This window comes from Platalea leucorodia, assembly GCF_965183815.1.
Source record: "Platalea leucorodia genome assembly, chromosome: 3".
Classification (NCBI taxonomy): domain Eukaryota; kingdom Metazoa; phylum Chordata; class Aves; order Pelecaniformes; family Threskiornithidae; genus Platalea; species Platalea leucorodia.
Window position 1 is genome coordinate 72,551,690 of NC_138825.1, and position 17,098 is coordinate 72,568,787.

The 17,098-nt window shown below is 40.1% G+C and overlaps 1 protein-coding gene across 1 annotated transcript in view; it reads left to right on the forward strand.

Annotated features, from left to right (window-relative positions):
• Positions 1 to 16,131, forward strand: part of MCM9 (minichromosome maintenance 9 homologous recombination repair factor) — a gene marked incomplete at both ends in the record, with an annotated part of 47,988 nt that extends 31,857 nt beyond the window's left edge. Inside the window, 6 exon segments of the mRNA XM_082305901.1 lie at positions 2,325 to 2,499; positions 4,635 to 4,837; positions 5,816 to 6,019; positions 7,520 to 7,602; positions 12,203 to 12,348; positions 14,565 to 16,131. Of these exon segments, the coding sequence (XP_082162027.1) occupies positions 2,325 to 2,499; positions 4,635 to 4,837; positions 5,816 to 6,019; positions 7,520 to 7,602; positions 12,203 to 12,348; positions 14,565 to 16,131 (2,378 nt within the window).
• Between the last annotated feature and the right edge of the window lie 967 nt (positions 16,132 to 17,098).

Below are 17,098 nucleotides of genomic sequence, written 5' to 3' on the forward strand. Positions count from 1 at the left end.
GCGGCGGAGCCGGGGAGGGCGGCGGCCCAGCGGAGGCGCCCGCCCTGGCCGGCTTCGCCCCTCCGCGCCCCTGGGGTCCGCCATGTGCCGTGGGGGTTTCTTTAGGCTCCCCCCGCCCCCCGCCCCTTTTCTCTGCCCAGAGGTGGCCGGGGCGATGCAGTGAGGTGGCCTGGCTGGGGCTGGGTGCCGATGGGGTCCCGGGTGTCAGGGCCACCCCGGCTCGGGGCCGCGGAGCTGCACGGGGGCCATCAGCTTGCAAGAGGCCAACCTCGCCGGGGAGCCGCGCCGGCCTGGTCAGCCCCGCAGCGCCCAGCTCTTGGCCAAAGGCGGTGTGCCGGGAGGCGGCGTGCCAGGGAGCCCAGCGGGCACCTGGCTCACTGGGGTGCTCCCGGAATAAAGGGGGGTTGCTGGCGGGGTGCTGGGCGCCCCGGGTGCGGACGGGCTGTCTGCACAGGGCTGAGTTTTGCCACGAATTCACCACGCTACTGCTAGAGAGGTCCACCTTCAGAGGGGCTGTGGAGGGATCGGAGCATGTCTTTTACGCAGCCATGCTGTCAAGAAGCCATCCCATTCCTATATTTGTAACAAAGGGCTTAGGTAACTTAATAAACTGTGAAACAACACGTTTCCCTGTGCAGCAGCAGGAGGCCCAGAGAGGAGGCCATCTTGCGTGGCAGCAGGAGGCCCGTAGAGGAAGCCATCTTGTGGCTGCCACACGCAAGGGACAGGGAGGAGTGAGATGCCGCCGTACCACCAGTTTCCATGCCTCCTGCCTCTGTGGGGGCCGGGGTGTGGGCTGGGGAGAGCAGAAAGTGCTCAGGGCTTGGCGGGGGGGGGGGCAGTGAGTTGTGTACCCTCACCACGAGCGGAGATTCTGTGTGGAAATAAATACACAGCCAGGCTCTAGTAACGTCTGTAGGGAGCCCTTCAATGCGGTGGAATATGCACAGCAGGAAGGCAAGTAGGAGCCATCTTCCCACCTGCGTGGAAAGGCCGAGCCCTGCTGGCCGGAGCAGAGTGCTGCCAGATCTGCAGCGGGTGAGAGCGCAGCGCTGAGGCACGGAGGCCCTTGGCCTTCAGCAAATCTCTAAACCTGTGCAAGGTCTGGGAAGTAGATGACAGTTTCAGTTTGTATTTACAAAGAAATGTCATCGTCTGATACTTGCTCGCTCTGCTTTTTAATAGCATTCTCCATAATGTCTGGCACAAGGCTAGAGGTGATTTTGCTTTTTTATAATTCTGCTATATGCTTGACTGCCCAAGTTGTTCGTGCAGAGTCAAGGAAACCAGGAAAGATTGGACACAATGGAGGAGATTCCTCACAACAGGCTGAAGTACACATTATGTTATCAGGAAACATATACTTCAAATAAATAACTTTTTGCTGACTGGGAATAAATGGCTATTGTGGTGGGCTGCGCAGCAATGAGAAGGCCTCAGCAGCCTCTCCTTCCTGAACCAAGGGAAGTTGCAGGGGGTGGATTCTTGGGCAGGTTTTGCCATAGCATTCCAGGAGATTTTAGGCTGGTCGCAGCTTGTCAACTACTAGGATATTTTGAGCTGAGCACTGGAGTGAAAAAGGAGGGCTAAAGATAGAGAAGAAACTGGGAAACAGGGAATAGAAGGTTTGAAAGGAGCTGCCCATACTTGATACTGAGTGGCCATTTTCACAGTTGTGCAGTTTCTGACCTGCCATGCTCCCAGTGGTGTATCGTGTAGATTTACTGATCCTTGCTGGGTACTTTTTTCCCATTTCATCCTTGGGCATCTTTGAATTTTCATTTTTGCTTAATGCTTAGAGGAACCCAAAATCTCATGAAGGAATTTAATTGCCTTAGTTTAAATTTGTCTCCACTTCCTGAGGCCAGGAGTTAAAACACACTTGAAATAATATTTTTTCCAAACTTTGTTTTGCAGCTCCAAAATATTTGTTTGCTTTAGTAGTTGCTGGGAGGAGGAGCTGACTGGGTCCATTCCATAATTTTGCAATCGTTGCATTTGCCCTAATTTTCAATTTGATCTGGCAGATTTAGTCTTCTTACCCTAATCTCTTTTGTTCAATTAATAAAGTCCTAAACCAAGTCATTATCAAACATAGGAAGCTTAACAGAATGCTCCACAGATCCAGGCCAACCCGCTGAATGCTAGTGGGATTTCTTACCAGTAGGTGTAAAGTGAGTTACATGGTAGAGGTATGTGGTGGAGCTAACCTGCTGTTTTGCCTTCTGTCCGTGGCACAAGCCAGTGTGCCAGGTCCTGTTCTTTCACTCAAGTGCACTCCTGCATTTTAAGGAAAAGACTGACCGAAGTAATTGATTCTTCAGGTTTGACAGTGACTGCTGTGAAGGACTTTGGGGAGTGGAACTTGGAAGCTGGAGCACTGGTGCTTGCAGATGGAGGCCTTTGTTGCATTGATGAGTTCAATAGTATCAAAGAACATGACAGAACTAGTATCCATGAAGCAATGGAGCAACAAACCATCAGTGTTGCAAAGGCAGGGTAAGTGGCATGTTAACATATGGGATAAACCAACATAAGATGTTTCTCTTGTACTTGCAGGTCGGAGGGAGGTTTGTCATGCTGATTGAATATATCTGTTTTCTTTGTTGTACTTAATAGTTTTGTTCTTAGCTATATTCTTAAACTAGATGAGTCAGCATTTCAAAGGACAGTGCACTGGACCAGAGGTTGCAAGTGATCAGAATAAATACATACCTTCTTTACTGCTGGGTTTTCAATCTACCACTGTAGACCAGGGCACTTTCCTAAGAAGGCTTGGTGTTCTTTTTCTTGTCCTTTGCTGTGAGTGGTCATAATAATCATATGTGAAATGAGGAACTTTGTGAAATTTTTATTGGGGGGAACCTCATTTCTCCAAAAGCCAGTAATACTGCATGGTAACGAAAGAAAACCAAGAGATTTCCAGGCTGCTGAATTTTATATGTTGGGCATGGCATAAATATAAACTCCTGCTTACTTTCAGTTCCTTGCTTTCTTTATCCAAGTAGCATGTGTTCAAATCGGCTACTTCCCCCTCTGCTACTTTGATCTTTGAGCTTAAATCTCATTCTGTCAGTCATACGCAGCTCTTGTTCAGGCCCAAAGCATTTCCTGGCTGGTACTGCTGAAATCTCTGCTGTTCAGAAGGCGTCACCCTTTCCACATTCCTCCTTGTCACCTTCAACTCAGCTCTTGCTCCAATCACATCTTCTTGGCTCCTCTAACTGATCATGTCCATCCTTTATTCTGAGCATCTCCACTGAAGCTCTCTTTAGCCTTTTTGGGTTTATGCCATTTTGAACTCCTTTAGGTGCTTAATAACTCAGCTCCTTTCTGCCTCTTCTTTGGGATTTTGCTGAACATTTTGCTGTTGCCTGTAAGACAGATCTAATGCATCTTATTTTCCCTATGTCATGTCAAGGATTTTAGCCATACTATGCTGTATGTTGAAAACGACCATGAATTTGCCTGAATTTACCCATTCATCACAAAAATACCTTCTAAAGTGGTACCTTTTCTCCCAACTCAATTCTGATGCATCCCCTGTAAATACGCTAGGCAGACAGCAGACAAGTAATGCCACTGTCACCAGGGAGATGACTGGCCTTTGCCAGTAATCCAACTGGGGACAAATATTTGGAGTCAATATGTGGTCCTATCTATGTAGTAAGATAGCGACATATTTTAGCCGGGTTCCTTTGTTGCAGTTGGCTGCGTTTTGTAAACCCCAAAACACAGTTAGTTTGCTAACTTGCACATATAGCCTCAGTTGCTCACTTTTAAGGACTATGTCTAATGAGGATTTTTTGAGTAGTAACTTAGCACAGATAGGTTAAGCACTTTGTTAATTTAAGGTCTTATTTTGGTGCATGGGAGATAAGGGTTTTTTCTCCACTGGGTATAAGCTAATAGAAGATCTGTGGTCCTTCCTCTCAGTTACAGAACTTTGGACGTGAGGCAGCAGTTAACTCAGGGGCTGACTAGAAATAGCTCAGTGACAAACCAAAGTTAGAATACTTCTGCTGCTGCCTTAACTGAAAGGATTACATTTGGACTACTAGAATAAAAATAATCTCTCCCCACATTTAAAAACATATGCCAGGATAGCATGGTTAAGAGATGAAAACGGCTATTTCCCTGGAGAATCAGTTGATATGGCAGCTGTCATTGTTTGGTTGGGGTCATATTCATAACATGTTTACACACAGGAATAAAACATACGTTTATATTACATTTTATTGTGCTTTCTTAAGGTGTGAATTAAGCTAAAATGTTACTTTCTGTCATAAAAAAGTGTTTCTCTACTGTGTAAATCAGCAAAAATTTTCTGAAAAATGGTTTTTACCAGTTAAGGACCCAGCTGTATCTAGAGATTAGTCATAGCAATATTGCTTAGTTACTTTTGGTATCCTGATCGCTGTCTTTCTGTCTAGTTGCTATTCTCTGACTGAGAAATGCTGTATATATAGTATATATTAATTAATACAATAACTGTGTATATTGTTTTGCTGTTATGGTCTTTCACGGTAAGATATGCTCTTTATAACATAAGAATGTGATAATTTTTAACACTTTGGAGTCATTTCCCCTACCCAATTTAATTCAACCGTAACGTTCACCATACTTTTCTCTAGCTTGGTGTGCAAGCTTAATACAAGGACAACTATCCTGGCAGCAACAAACCCAAAAGGCCATTATGACCCTAATGAGTCTGTCTCTGTCAACATAGCTCTTGGCAGTCCCCTGTTGAGCAGATTTGACTTGGTCTTAGTATTGTTAGATACAAAAAATGAGGAATGGGACCGCATCATTTCATCCTTCATCTTGCAAAATAAAGGTAAGAGTAATCTTTTTAAATTATAAGGTGGGTTTGGTTTGTTGTTGTTGTTTTTTTAATTTCCCCACCTTTCAGTCTGGTTTGTTATTCTTGAGTCTTTCATATTAATCAGTGTTTACATTTTTGTTACAGTAGTTTCCTGCGGTATGGTTGTTTTTCAAGTAGGAATAAGAGATCGCTAATTAATTAATAGGGGTGAGATGAGAACACTATACTTTTACTCTGTGATCATTTACAAGAGATTACAGCCCAGACTGCTCAGTAAGTAAGTGGATAGTTCCCATCTTGTGCCTTTACCCTGCTTGATGTGCAGATCCTACACACCGTGCAATTGTACATGCCGTTAATGGGAAACTTAATTCAGACAGAACAAATCTGAGCTGCATGTGCTGCAGGGCTCAAAGGGTGAACAGTAGTGTTCCCTACGAGGTGTTCTGTGATCCGGAATTAGGGGAGGCAGTGTGATTTGATTTTAACCAGCCCCTTCTCCATCCACTTCAGGAACATGGCTTTGATCCCCATTAGGGAAGAACTGGTTGGAGGAAACTTCTTCAGCTAGCTTCCTTCCCTTCCGAAAATGTTTCCCGCAAAAAATGTTCAGAATATGGCAGGTAGCTTTTGGCTCCTACAAAGGAGGTAAAAGGGCCAGAGGCGGTACCTACATTCATGTAGCATTTTACATTTTAAGGAATACTAGAGCACTTAGTACTGACTGTACCATCTGGTGGGCAGTGAGTCTGACAGCAGTTCTGTTGAAATCACTGGAGGCTTTGCTGTGGATTTTGATAGGGGAGGGATTGGATGGTGTATAAGATTCCACACTGGAATTTGACCAAGTCTTCAAGGACAGACAACCCAGTATGCCCCAAAAATACAGTAATGTGTCTTGGATAGTCACTTGTCTATTTAACAGGAGTTCTTAGGAAAAAGCTTCATGTCTGTGGTTGTAAAATTACTGACTAGGCAGTTGTTATGCAGGTTGCCCAAGCAAATCAGAAAAGCTCTGGAGCATGGAAAAGATGAAAACCTACTTCTGCCTTATAAAAAGTATACAGCCAAAATTGTCTGAGGAGAGCAACCTGATCCTTGTACGCTACTATCAAATGCAGCGTCAGAGTGACTGCAGAAATGCTGCTCGAACTACCATTCGCTTGTTAGAGAGTTTGATACGCCTTGCAGAAGGTAAGGCCGTGGCAATTTTATTTTTAGGCTAACAATTAACCTTTATAAAATGGATAGATCAGGAGTGTAATTATAGCCAGTAAGCAGAGTAGCAGCTTTTCCATAGAGGCAGGGACAGGTGATTCTTGTATTGTTTTATCTCTCTAATCTGAAGAGGCTTGGGGTTGGAGATTTTGAATATGGGAAAGGGTGTTATATTTAGATTATCAAAATCAGTTTTAATTTTGCCATTCTCACACCCATAATAAAAACTGAAACAACTGGAAGAAATCACATTTGAGAGAAAAATCTCAGAAGTTATGTGTCTTTATGAAAAGCAATCTCAGGATTTATTTTACTTCACTTGAGTCCTGGGTTGGCATCCTACTCAGCCTGAGGAAAGGTGTCAAATATTTGCTTCTATCCTAAAATTAATGTAACACCAAAAATAACACATTTTTGTTTCCTGAAATATCAATAATCAAGTCTGCATTTTGCAATAGGACTTCAACATTTCCAACTCTGAGTTGAAACCATATTTCATTTCTAAGAACAAAACCAAAGGAAGCAGTAGGTCTTTGTCTTAACATGATTTTGTTTTATTAAGTGGCATATCAAATACTTTCATGATGAATTTGAAAGAATGTACTGTATTTTTGTATAACAATCATAAATGGTCTTTATGCTTTTATACGTCAGTCAGCAATGTAGTGCTTCCTGCATCAGATGTTTATATTTTGTTCTCCATTTTGGGGGAAAAATTATTTAAAGGAAAGACATTCCTAACTTTTAGGGATTCACATGTTGTTTTCACATTCAGCGTTTTTTCCATTCTTACGCATTCACATGATTGGGGCTTTTAGTAGCATTTTGTTCTTTCAAAGTATTATATAGATGGTATTAATTAACCTGTCTTTCTCTTGCTGAATAAGAACTGTGTGTGTTTCCACAGCCAATTAGGAGGAGAGCTTCATGTGGTAAATTATTTGCATTATATCCATTTACAAAAATCAGTTTTGTTTTGCTGACTTAAGAAAGGGAAGGAAGAAAAAATGAAGCTCTTGTGGAGAAAAGCATATTAAATAATAATAAAATAGTGACACAGACCAGTTAGAGGAAATCAAATCTTTTCTGACCTGTGATGAAAATTAGACTTAATTTTTTACTTTATGGTGATGACATGTACCTGTATAGATAGGGATGTTTCATATCACACTCTTTGTTGTGATATCCAGCACTTTACATTTTTTAACTCTAGCATTTTGAGCATCTTTATTCAAACTGTCACTCTAACTGTAATCTGGAAGTCATATTACATTCTTTACTAGTAAAACTAAGCCTTCCAATTCCTGTTGAAATTGACACTAAAATCAAAAGGGTTATATTGATGTTTAAGTTAGGCGCATACACAAGTGTTTGAAGAGCTGAAGAAATTTGAAGAAATATCCTGTCCCTTCTAGTACAAAAAAATTGCTTTTTGACTTTGGTAATGCTTGTTTTATGCCCATTTATTTTTGATAGCTCATGCCCGGTTGATGTTTAGGGATACTGTGACTTTGGAAGATGCTGTGACTGTGGTATCAGTGATGGAATCCTCTATGCAGGTAAGGTTTCTTGCAGACATTGTCATTGCTGCAACACCACATTTGAGGGATTCAGTTTATCATGTAGATATATGCCAGCTCCCTTCATCTCTTTGGAGAGGGTTTCATGGACTCATGGAAAGTAGGTCATCGGAGACCTTGACAAGTCATTTTTAGTCCATCTTGATTATTAAAATCCTTAAACAGCAGTTATACTGAAAAATCTGGATTGTTGATAAAGGCCTGGTACCTTTTTTTAATAGACTTTTCAGTCTAAGTGAATTTTTGGCATGCTATTGACTTTTGGTGATCTACATTTTAAAGACCTTTTGAGCCAGAAATTGTGTCTATATCGCTGTGTTTAATAGCCTCTGATGAGTTTTTCTTCCATGATGTTATCTTGTCACTCATTAACTAGGTATGAGAGAACCAAATAATTTTTTTTGAACAAGTTTTGAACAGTTGCCAAGACCTACACTTTTTTGCCATTAGGTCATTTTAAAATATGTTGGTGGTGATACTAAAACTCAGAACTTTTGTTGCTGTACACTGAAAATTGTGCATTCCAATTATCATGTGGATTTGTGTAGTGTTTCTATGTAAAAAGGCATTGAAAAAATATGGAAGGCTAGATTTTAGTTTACTGTAAAGAAAAAGCAACACATTTAGAATTAATAAAAAGAATGTGAATCTGATAGAGACTTTTTTAATAAAAATGTGGAAAATAATATAGCCACTATTACTTCAAATAGAATATTTTTAAGGGAAATAAATCTTCATGCTTTGGAGTAGAAAAAAAAATTACCATAAGCAGATTATCCAAAGTTTTATGCATGGCGTTTTTTAGCATATCTGAAATATTTGGTTTTGGCTCTGTCAGAGATGGTGTTCTCCACTGCACAGATGACTGGTCTGATTCAAAATGGCATTTCCTATGTTTCTGTATAGGTTGATATGAATATATTCAAATTAAAACAATTTTATATAGCACCCATTAGCTCAATGGACCTTAAAGACCTTTGCAGGAGTAGATATGCTCCTTTTTCAGAGATAAAGTTCTTCAGGATAGATTCACAGTCACATATGGCAGGTAGGCACTTGTGATCTCCCTTGTTCTTTCAATGAGGGTTGAGAGATTAATTGCAGTTTGTGCCACGGATAGTCTACTGCACAGTGCTGCAAATAGAATTTGTCTCAAAAATACTACAGGGCCTGACCTTATTAAGTAGCAAAAGATTATTTCGCTGTGTGCTGCAGTTCATCTTGCACTGTTTTGAAGAGCTCAGCTTTTCAATGACAGCACTGCATCTAAGTTAAAATAAGAAGCTGTACTAACATATCCAGTTGAAACAGCAGAAGATAACACATAAGTGCTCATTAACTGTAATTAAACCTGTAATTAACTACATGGGAATTTGATGGGACATCATTTTCAAAGCAATATGGTTTTGGATATAAGAAATCTGAAATACTCATTTTTTTTCATAACAGATCAAAAAGTGGAATGTATGTATATAATAATAATAATAATGACTGTGTATTGTCATCCGTGTATCTCTCTACCTCATCAGCACAAATAAATGTAAAAGAATTGCTTTAACTGTGGGTCACTTTTTCATATTTATACAGCCCTGCCCCCAAGGGCTGCAGTTTGCATAACAAGCATCTATCTAATAAGAGTCAGTGAGAAATTTGCCCGAATTTTGACTGCAAAAGGCTACCTGGGAGTAGTTGGTATGCTCATCATATTTGCTCCACTCTTCACTTCTTACGAGCAAATAGGCAAGTGTGTTCATTTTTGTTAGGAGTCTGCAAATTTGAGATCTGCTATTCAAGGCCAAATTTTACTTTCCTCCTGGAAAGTATAAATGAATCACTGAAACAGTTTATTTTTGAAGATAGTGATTTATTTGTTTTATTTAAAAAAATAGAAGTAACATGCAAAAGTTTATTTTCAGAAATTGTTTCCTTCTCGAGATAAAAAATAACTTTATGTATAGATACATCCTGTGTTTCCTGCCTAATTGTCAGGCTGTAGAATGAGGTTGTAAATGGGGATTTTCTTGAAGGACTGTGTCATTCTTGAAGGACTGGCTGCCTCCTTTCAGCTCAGCAAATGCTGTCTTCAACACTGTCTTTGCAGCTTCTACGAAAAGTTGTATTCTTGCCAGTATAAAATCAAAGTTCACAGTTCTCAGGTCAGTGTTCAGTTATTCCTTGTGAGCCCTCTTGGGAAGGAGGACTATCACATTTTCATCACCAGCCTAGTTCATTGGGGTTTTTTGTTTGTTTTGTCCTCTAATTCACCCTTATTTTTCTCTTTCCTACTTTGTCTTCGTGAGCATACTCTAATCCCCCTGGCTTGATCTTTTCTTTGCCTCATTTCCTCTTTGTTAACATTGTCTCCCTCCTTCTCTTGGTCATGTTTTCGTCCTTGTTTTATTCCTTTTCCAATCCCTCTCCTTTTACTTTCTTTTTACATTTTGTCTTCCCATCCTTAGGCACTTTTACACCCTTCCTTTCTGCTGACTTTCCCTGTAATACGTTCTTTTCTCTCTCTCTGTTCTAGATCCTCTGTTCCTGCCCTCAGTTCCACAGTGTGTGGATTTGTCATATGGCTACCTTCCTCTCAAAATGGTATCTCAGAGGGGCAGAGATCTCAGAGATGTAAGCACCAGCACAGGAATGAAACTTCACAGATATCTTAAGTCCCATCCCACTTTTTTTTCCCATCCCGTCCCACTTCCCATCCCCATTTCACACACACACAGAGGACCATTTAAAAGAAACTCGTGATAGCCAAGTAAAGCACTGAAAAGTCAGTGAGGGCAAGATATAATTGTACTGCTTGGGCATATATCTCAAGATATATAATCATGTATTCCTTTTTTTTCCATTGGATCCCTAAATCACAGGTTGACAATACTCAAGCCAAAAGCAACTATCCTTTGTCAGTGTTTTGGTCAATGTTTTATTACCTGCTGTTCTAAAGGTAGAAGTCTCAATTTCTTGATGAGTTTTTCTGTGGAATTAATGTCCAGCATATTTGAGTATTTCAGAAATATCAATTCACTTATCTTCACGCAGTCCTTGTGAAGTGATGGGTTGGTGCTACTCCTGTTCTATGATCTGGAGCTGAATTATGCACAATCCAGAAGAAATTGTCGACTGGAGCATACCCCATGAGAGATGGTTACGGCCCCGGTTTCAGAGCAGTAGCCCTTTGAGTGTTTGAGCACACTTCCTGTTGACTGCAGTTTCCTTCTGTCCACACCAGTCAGGCTCCCAGTTACAGATTTAAAAAACCTTTGCTTAACTGGCTCATTCTGAACCACAAGAACTGCAACTTAGCGTCAGAGACAGAATCTAGTTCTCCTTGGCTGCTTTAACTGTCCTAACCAAGAGACTGGACTTTCCTTTCTACAGTCCCTGCTTTATTCACTATGAAGCTTCCAGTCCTTGAAACAAATACGGCAGAGATGTTCTACAACAACCTTGTCCATGGCTACAGACTAATGCTTCTATGTCGAACAGATCTGTCCTGTTCCTGAAGTGATCTGTGAAAAAAAACCCAAGTGATAACGTCAACGGGATGCATTAATGGTTGCATAGACAGCCTTAGTTTTAGCACTGTGTAGTTTTAGAGGGCTTTAATTAGCTACCAGAATGTTCTTTCAATGTAAATTTTTTTTTTAAATTATAACATTTCAAAATGGAAGAACCAGAAATTGCCACAAATGAAAATCTGTGGTCCGTGTGATGCCATATGTAGCAATTTCTGATTCTAGAGACTCTCCTGACTTTCGCTATTGCTCTCACAGCACGTGATATGCATCTTGTTCATTAGTTGTATTGAGCTTTACAGATTAGACAGGAGTGGTAAATGCTAGGTAATCTGTGGCAAAATAGAGGGTTTGTGGTCTGGGTTTTTTTTTTCCAAAGAGCAATTAACTACAGAGCTATTCTAGATTACTTGATGTGGAACAAATCACTTTGTGCAGATGCTCTGTTCCAAATAAAAACTACTTCATTTCTCACAAGGCACAGCAAAATTGTCCCAGATTAAAATCACTCGCTCTCTGGAATTACTCCTGAATAGTTAGTTACTCTTAAAGAGCTATTCAGAAATATTTTTGCCGGTCAATTTACCCTGTGTTGACAAGCCTTAATACACAGGTCTTTCCATTTAAATAATTAGGCAAAGCTAATGAAAACTTTTAGCAATCAATCAGAACTCCTTCAGTTATGAAAGTGTCTCACACAGGCAGAATTTTTACAAGGTATTTGGAAAACTTCTTTAATCCTAATCTCCATTTTTAGTCATGATGTTCTCCATCCTTAAGTGGACTTTCCATTTTTTGTATAAATAAAAATAAACCAGTACAAGTAAGCTGCAGGCTTGATCATATAATTGTTTTATGTGTATGAACAACTTTGCCTGTGTGAGCAGACCTAATAATAGGATTATTTGTGTGAATACAGTTATTCAATGAATATTTGCTACCTTGAGCTTTAAAATATTTAAGGGAGAATTTTGTATAAAATGGTCTCTGCTGTTTAAATTTGGTGCTGAATAATAAAGATAACTTCCTATTTTTTTTTAATCTCTTTGGTGACATAGGGGGGTGCACTTCTCGGAGGCATCAATGCCTTACACACCTCGTTTCCAGAAAATCCAATGGCACAGTACCGAACACAGTGTGAACTCATCTTGGAGCGACTGGAGCTGCAAGATCTTCTGCACAAAGAGCTACAAAGACTTGACAGGTTGTAATATGCAGAGTAACAAAATAATTCAATAGCAAAAAAGAATTGTTTGACAATAATATCTGGAGAGGGTCTAAAAATAGAATCTGACACTGGGAAGGGACTTGTTCTTTAGAGGACATGGGTAAGCAGGGAGGTTGTTTTAAAGTAGCACTCTGAGGTCACCACAAGATCATTTCTCTCTGGGTTATGGAATTTACAAAGAATTTGAGACCATTTTAATCAGTTCCCAACTCATATCTCAATTCTATCCTCATGTAAGTTTCAGCGGAGCTTCTTAGGGTCAAAATGCCAGATTCTGTAGCTGAGCAAATAATTTTATATAACCTTTTGTTACTTGCTTGGTAAAATACAGCAGATCTGCTTCGTATTTTTTAAGCCTTCTTTTGTGTTGGGCTTGTCAGGATCCTTCCCTTTCTGTTCATGGAAAATACAAGCCTGAATCAAAGTTCTGTTCTTCTGAGTGATTTTTTTTTTTACACGCTGGAATTTTCACTGTCTCTTCTCTAGTTTTCAGCTCACTGCAATAATCTTTGGAAAGTCTATTTGCTGTTATCAATAGAAAACTTTTAACGTACTGAGGCCGAGAGGAAAACACTAGGATTGGAAGGAAATAAAATACAAAAAACCTAACATTTGTTTCCTGAAATAAGGTTAGGCTCTAAAGAAACTCGTACTTTCTTATTGTTAAAGGAAGATAAAAGATTAATGTTATTGAAGCTAATGGAATAAGAACAGCTGGGAAAATACACTTTTTCCTTTAAATATATTTCAGACTTATTTTGTAACTTACAGTAAAGACATCTTAAATAACCACAGAGGCAATAAAAGCAGATGAAAGTGGGGTATCTCCAAGACAGACAAAAGCTAGTTTTAAAACAGAGGTGTTCATAAGGGATCATAGAAATGTAGGATGGGATGGGAGATCAAATACAAAGACAGGATCAGGTCTGTGTTTGATGCTCCTGGCAGGGCCTTGTGTTATCTGCTCCAAAGGCCTTCTAATGAAGAGGATTTTCCATTGCCATTGGGTAGTCTTTTCCATTATTGCTCCATTCTAATGCTCATAAAGGTTTTCCCAATATCCCACTGAATCCCCTATGCTGCATATTAAGCCAATTTCTTTTTCTCCGCCTCTTAAGCAGCTTAGAGAGTACTAAATGAATGTCCTCTTTAAAACAGCCTATTCTGTATTAGAAGACTTGTCCCATGCATTCCCCTAAACAATATTTGAATGAAACAAGCATGTATCTTTCAGCCCTTCTTGATGAGTCAGATAATTTCTGCTACTTTCCATGAAAATTTTAAGAATAAGCATATTAGTAAATGATGATAATAATGATTCTGAAAAATACGTCAATGTAGTGTTTTCTCTCTCATATAGCAGAGGAACTGTTTATAATGCATAGGAATCATTTCATGTACACTAATATGGTCACTTTGGGGACAGAATGTGGCTGCTCTTCTCTCATGATTAGAATCAGTATTTAGCAAAAGGTAGAATGCTGTCTCCCTTGGAAATTACATGTTTGGGTACAAGAGACAGAATATCAGCTATACTGAGATTGGAGGGAACCCTCATTCTAGCATCTCTGTTGTTTTGGAGGGCCCTGAGAATATTAACAGCCACAAACAGTGGTAATTAAGTTTTATAGGTGATCTGAGATGCTTTCAACTCTATCATGTGGAGTTTTTGACATGTTGGGTCCATAGTGATTGTGAGAGAAAACTACCAGCAACCACTATTCCAACCACTATTCCAAATAATATGTAGATTTTCCATTCTGATAACTTGTTTGAGGCTTTGCCTTACTCAGGATAAAATCTAATGAGGTTCCTGTTCTAGAAGATATGCTTACAGAATATGTAATCCCTAAGGGACTCTAGCAAGTAGTGCAAAGCTGGCTGTTTGGGGTTTTGGGGTGGTTTTTTTGTTTCCCAAGAAAATGAAGTTTAGGTGGTTGCTTTCTCTGACCATCTGCCTATCTTCTGCTGGGGACACTAAATTCTGCTACTTACTGTAGAAGGTGCCGAAAGATCACAGACCGCAACACCAGTGTTTGGAGCTATATGTGAAACTTAATAATGCAGTTTTGTGCAGACCTACGTTATTTGTAGCTTTTCCCCATTCATACATATTAAGCATCACTAATGCAATAAAGAAAGAAAAAAAAGAAAAATTAATTACTGTTGCTTAATTTTTTTTCATTCCATAGATTACAAAAGGAAAATTCATGCCAGCTGCAGCCTGAGGAGACAAGTTTCAGTACTACTACAGGATGCTTGAACAAGGATACATTTGGGCAGTCAAAGCAAATGTCTCAGTCAGAACCTTCGAACCAACAAGAGAGTAACTCCAGGCCACAGCCGCCTTTGCCCGAAGGCAACTGTGAAGGGGATGTCTATCTAGAACCCTTATGCAAGCCGGCAGATGGTAATAACAAAAAACCAAAAAACTTAATTGAACATAGTAAGAGAGGTGATGATGGCAGCCTGGCATGGTTTGACAGCCTGGAAGAGAGCAACACTGATCCTGAAGAAACTTTACAGAAAAAGTCTCCAGTGTCCAAGATATCTCCAAATAACTTGGCTTCAAAAACCCTGTGTAAAGCATCCTGTTCTGAAGAAAGAAGTGCTTCAATACCGAGGAAGGGAAATGGAACGAGAGAGTCACTAGCAACTGTGAATCCACATACTCCTTTGGAACAGGAGAGAGGTTCCAGGGTAAGCAGGAAAAGGACTGAAGAACACAGCTGTTCTTCAGAAGCAACTATTCAAGACCCAGCATCACCAAGTGCTAGTGTGCAGGATTCAGTTATTACGCAGCGGGTTTCTAAAAGCTTGCAGAGACTGCACACGGAGAAGTCACGTGGATTCTTTACAAGTACACAGGACCCCAAGGCAAAGGCGCTTCCTTCAGTATTACCTGTGTCTGGCCTACCAGATCTTTCAAGTGATGCAGATTCTGTGCTAGGGGAGGAAAAGAACAGCGTACCTGTAGCAGCAAAAACTGCAACAATTTCCATGAGAAAACGAAGTAAAGATCAAGTAGTGAAGGAAACAAAGGTAGTAAGTTCCCATGAGCCAGAAATCCTTGACAGTGAAAGTCCTCCAGCAGCTAAACTAGCTAAATTTTCTTTCAGACCAAGGACAAAACTTGATCATTCTTCAGAGAAGAAAAATGAAGAATTTTCTCTTTTTCAGAGTGAAACTATTTTTAAGCCTGGAGAGCAGCTCCAGGGAGAGCAGCTGCCAGAAGAATGCTGCCCCTCTGAGAAAGCCAAGATGACATTGACTCGCTTAGGGAAAAATAGTTTGGAAAAACAATCGATTGATAATAAAGGGAGAGAAGAGCAGCAGAGTCAGGCCTTAGGGAAGGACATCAGAGGAAGCGCAACAGTACGCTCTGATGTCAGTTTTGATGCCATGTTGTCTCCACCCACTGAAAACTGCAGGGAGGGAGAGAAGAAGCTTGGTGGCCCAAGCACAGGGAAGGTAGGCTCCAGCACATTAGCCAAACTGTCGACATTCTCCTTTGCATCACGTCCTGAGTCAAAATTGGAAACCTCACTGACCACTAAGATTGCCACTAACAAGGAAAGCCATAGCCCGTTGCTGAGGGTGCACGTGAGCAATCCTAGCAGAAGGAAGAGTTTTGCATTGGGAAATGCTAGTAAAGCCAGTGTGGTCGCACAGAAATCTCTCTTCTCGATAGCAGAGCTAGATGATGCTACATTAGAGTTTGATTGGGATGAAGAGGTTAGGAAAATTCCAAGCACGTAACATGTATATCCTCCAAATTCCTTAACATACAGTTCTTCTGAATCTCCATCCTTCTATCAGTTGTATCCATAGTTTACAAAGCATTTAAAAATAATCATCCTGGGCCTCTGCTGATACTAATGAACATACTTTCTTTAAGGGCTGTATACTTTACATCAGCTAAGGACTGCATATACTGCAGGCCTGATGTGGCTTTTAGTTTTCTAAACTCTTCTCAAGACTACTTATATCAGTTGACTTTTTTGATTGACCCAATGTAACCTGAAGACTTGCATGGTTATGTTCGTCTATCCAGAGTATAGTGAATCTTGCGGAAGAGCAGGCTTAATTGACTGTTATCCTTTATTTCATGTAACGGTTTGAACTATACGTGATTCAGATTGTCCTTCCAAATGACTATGCCACTTTAGAAAAATTATGATGCTAAAACTATGTCGTTATATTTCGTTCATCTATTTATGCTGTTTGTCTCAGCATAGTTAGCAATATTGTGATTTATCATCATGCTGTGGTAAGTATTTCTGTATTATTAGTATCATGACAATTTTGCTTCATCTCTGGCTACTGTGCTCCTTGTCACGCTGCTGATGTTGAAGATATGGATCAAGAGCTTTTTGTTTCTGTTCTTTTTAATTTCAATTTTAAATACACTGGTTCAGGTATCTGTGTCTGTATTCTGTGTCATTTTATCAAAACCCAACTCGGTAATAAACATACAGTTCTTCACTGCAGAGAGAACAATTTCAGGTGATTGAATGGGAGTCCTCAGTAACCAGGGTAACTTTAATGCAGGCATTAAGCCCTGGCATATAAACTGCACTTCAAACCTAGCAGCATGGTGAAGAGCTACCCTAGTGTAGCTTGGTTCTGACTCAGATAATGTTTACTTGACTATTTTAATTGTGATTAGAGTTTTACTGCATCTGATATGGAGTTCATCTTCTGTAGCATTCTGCATCCTATGATG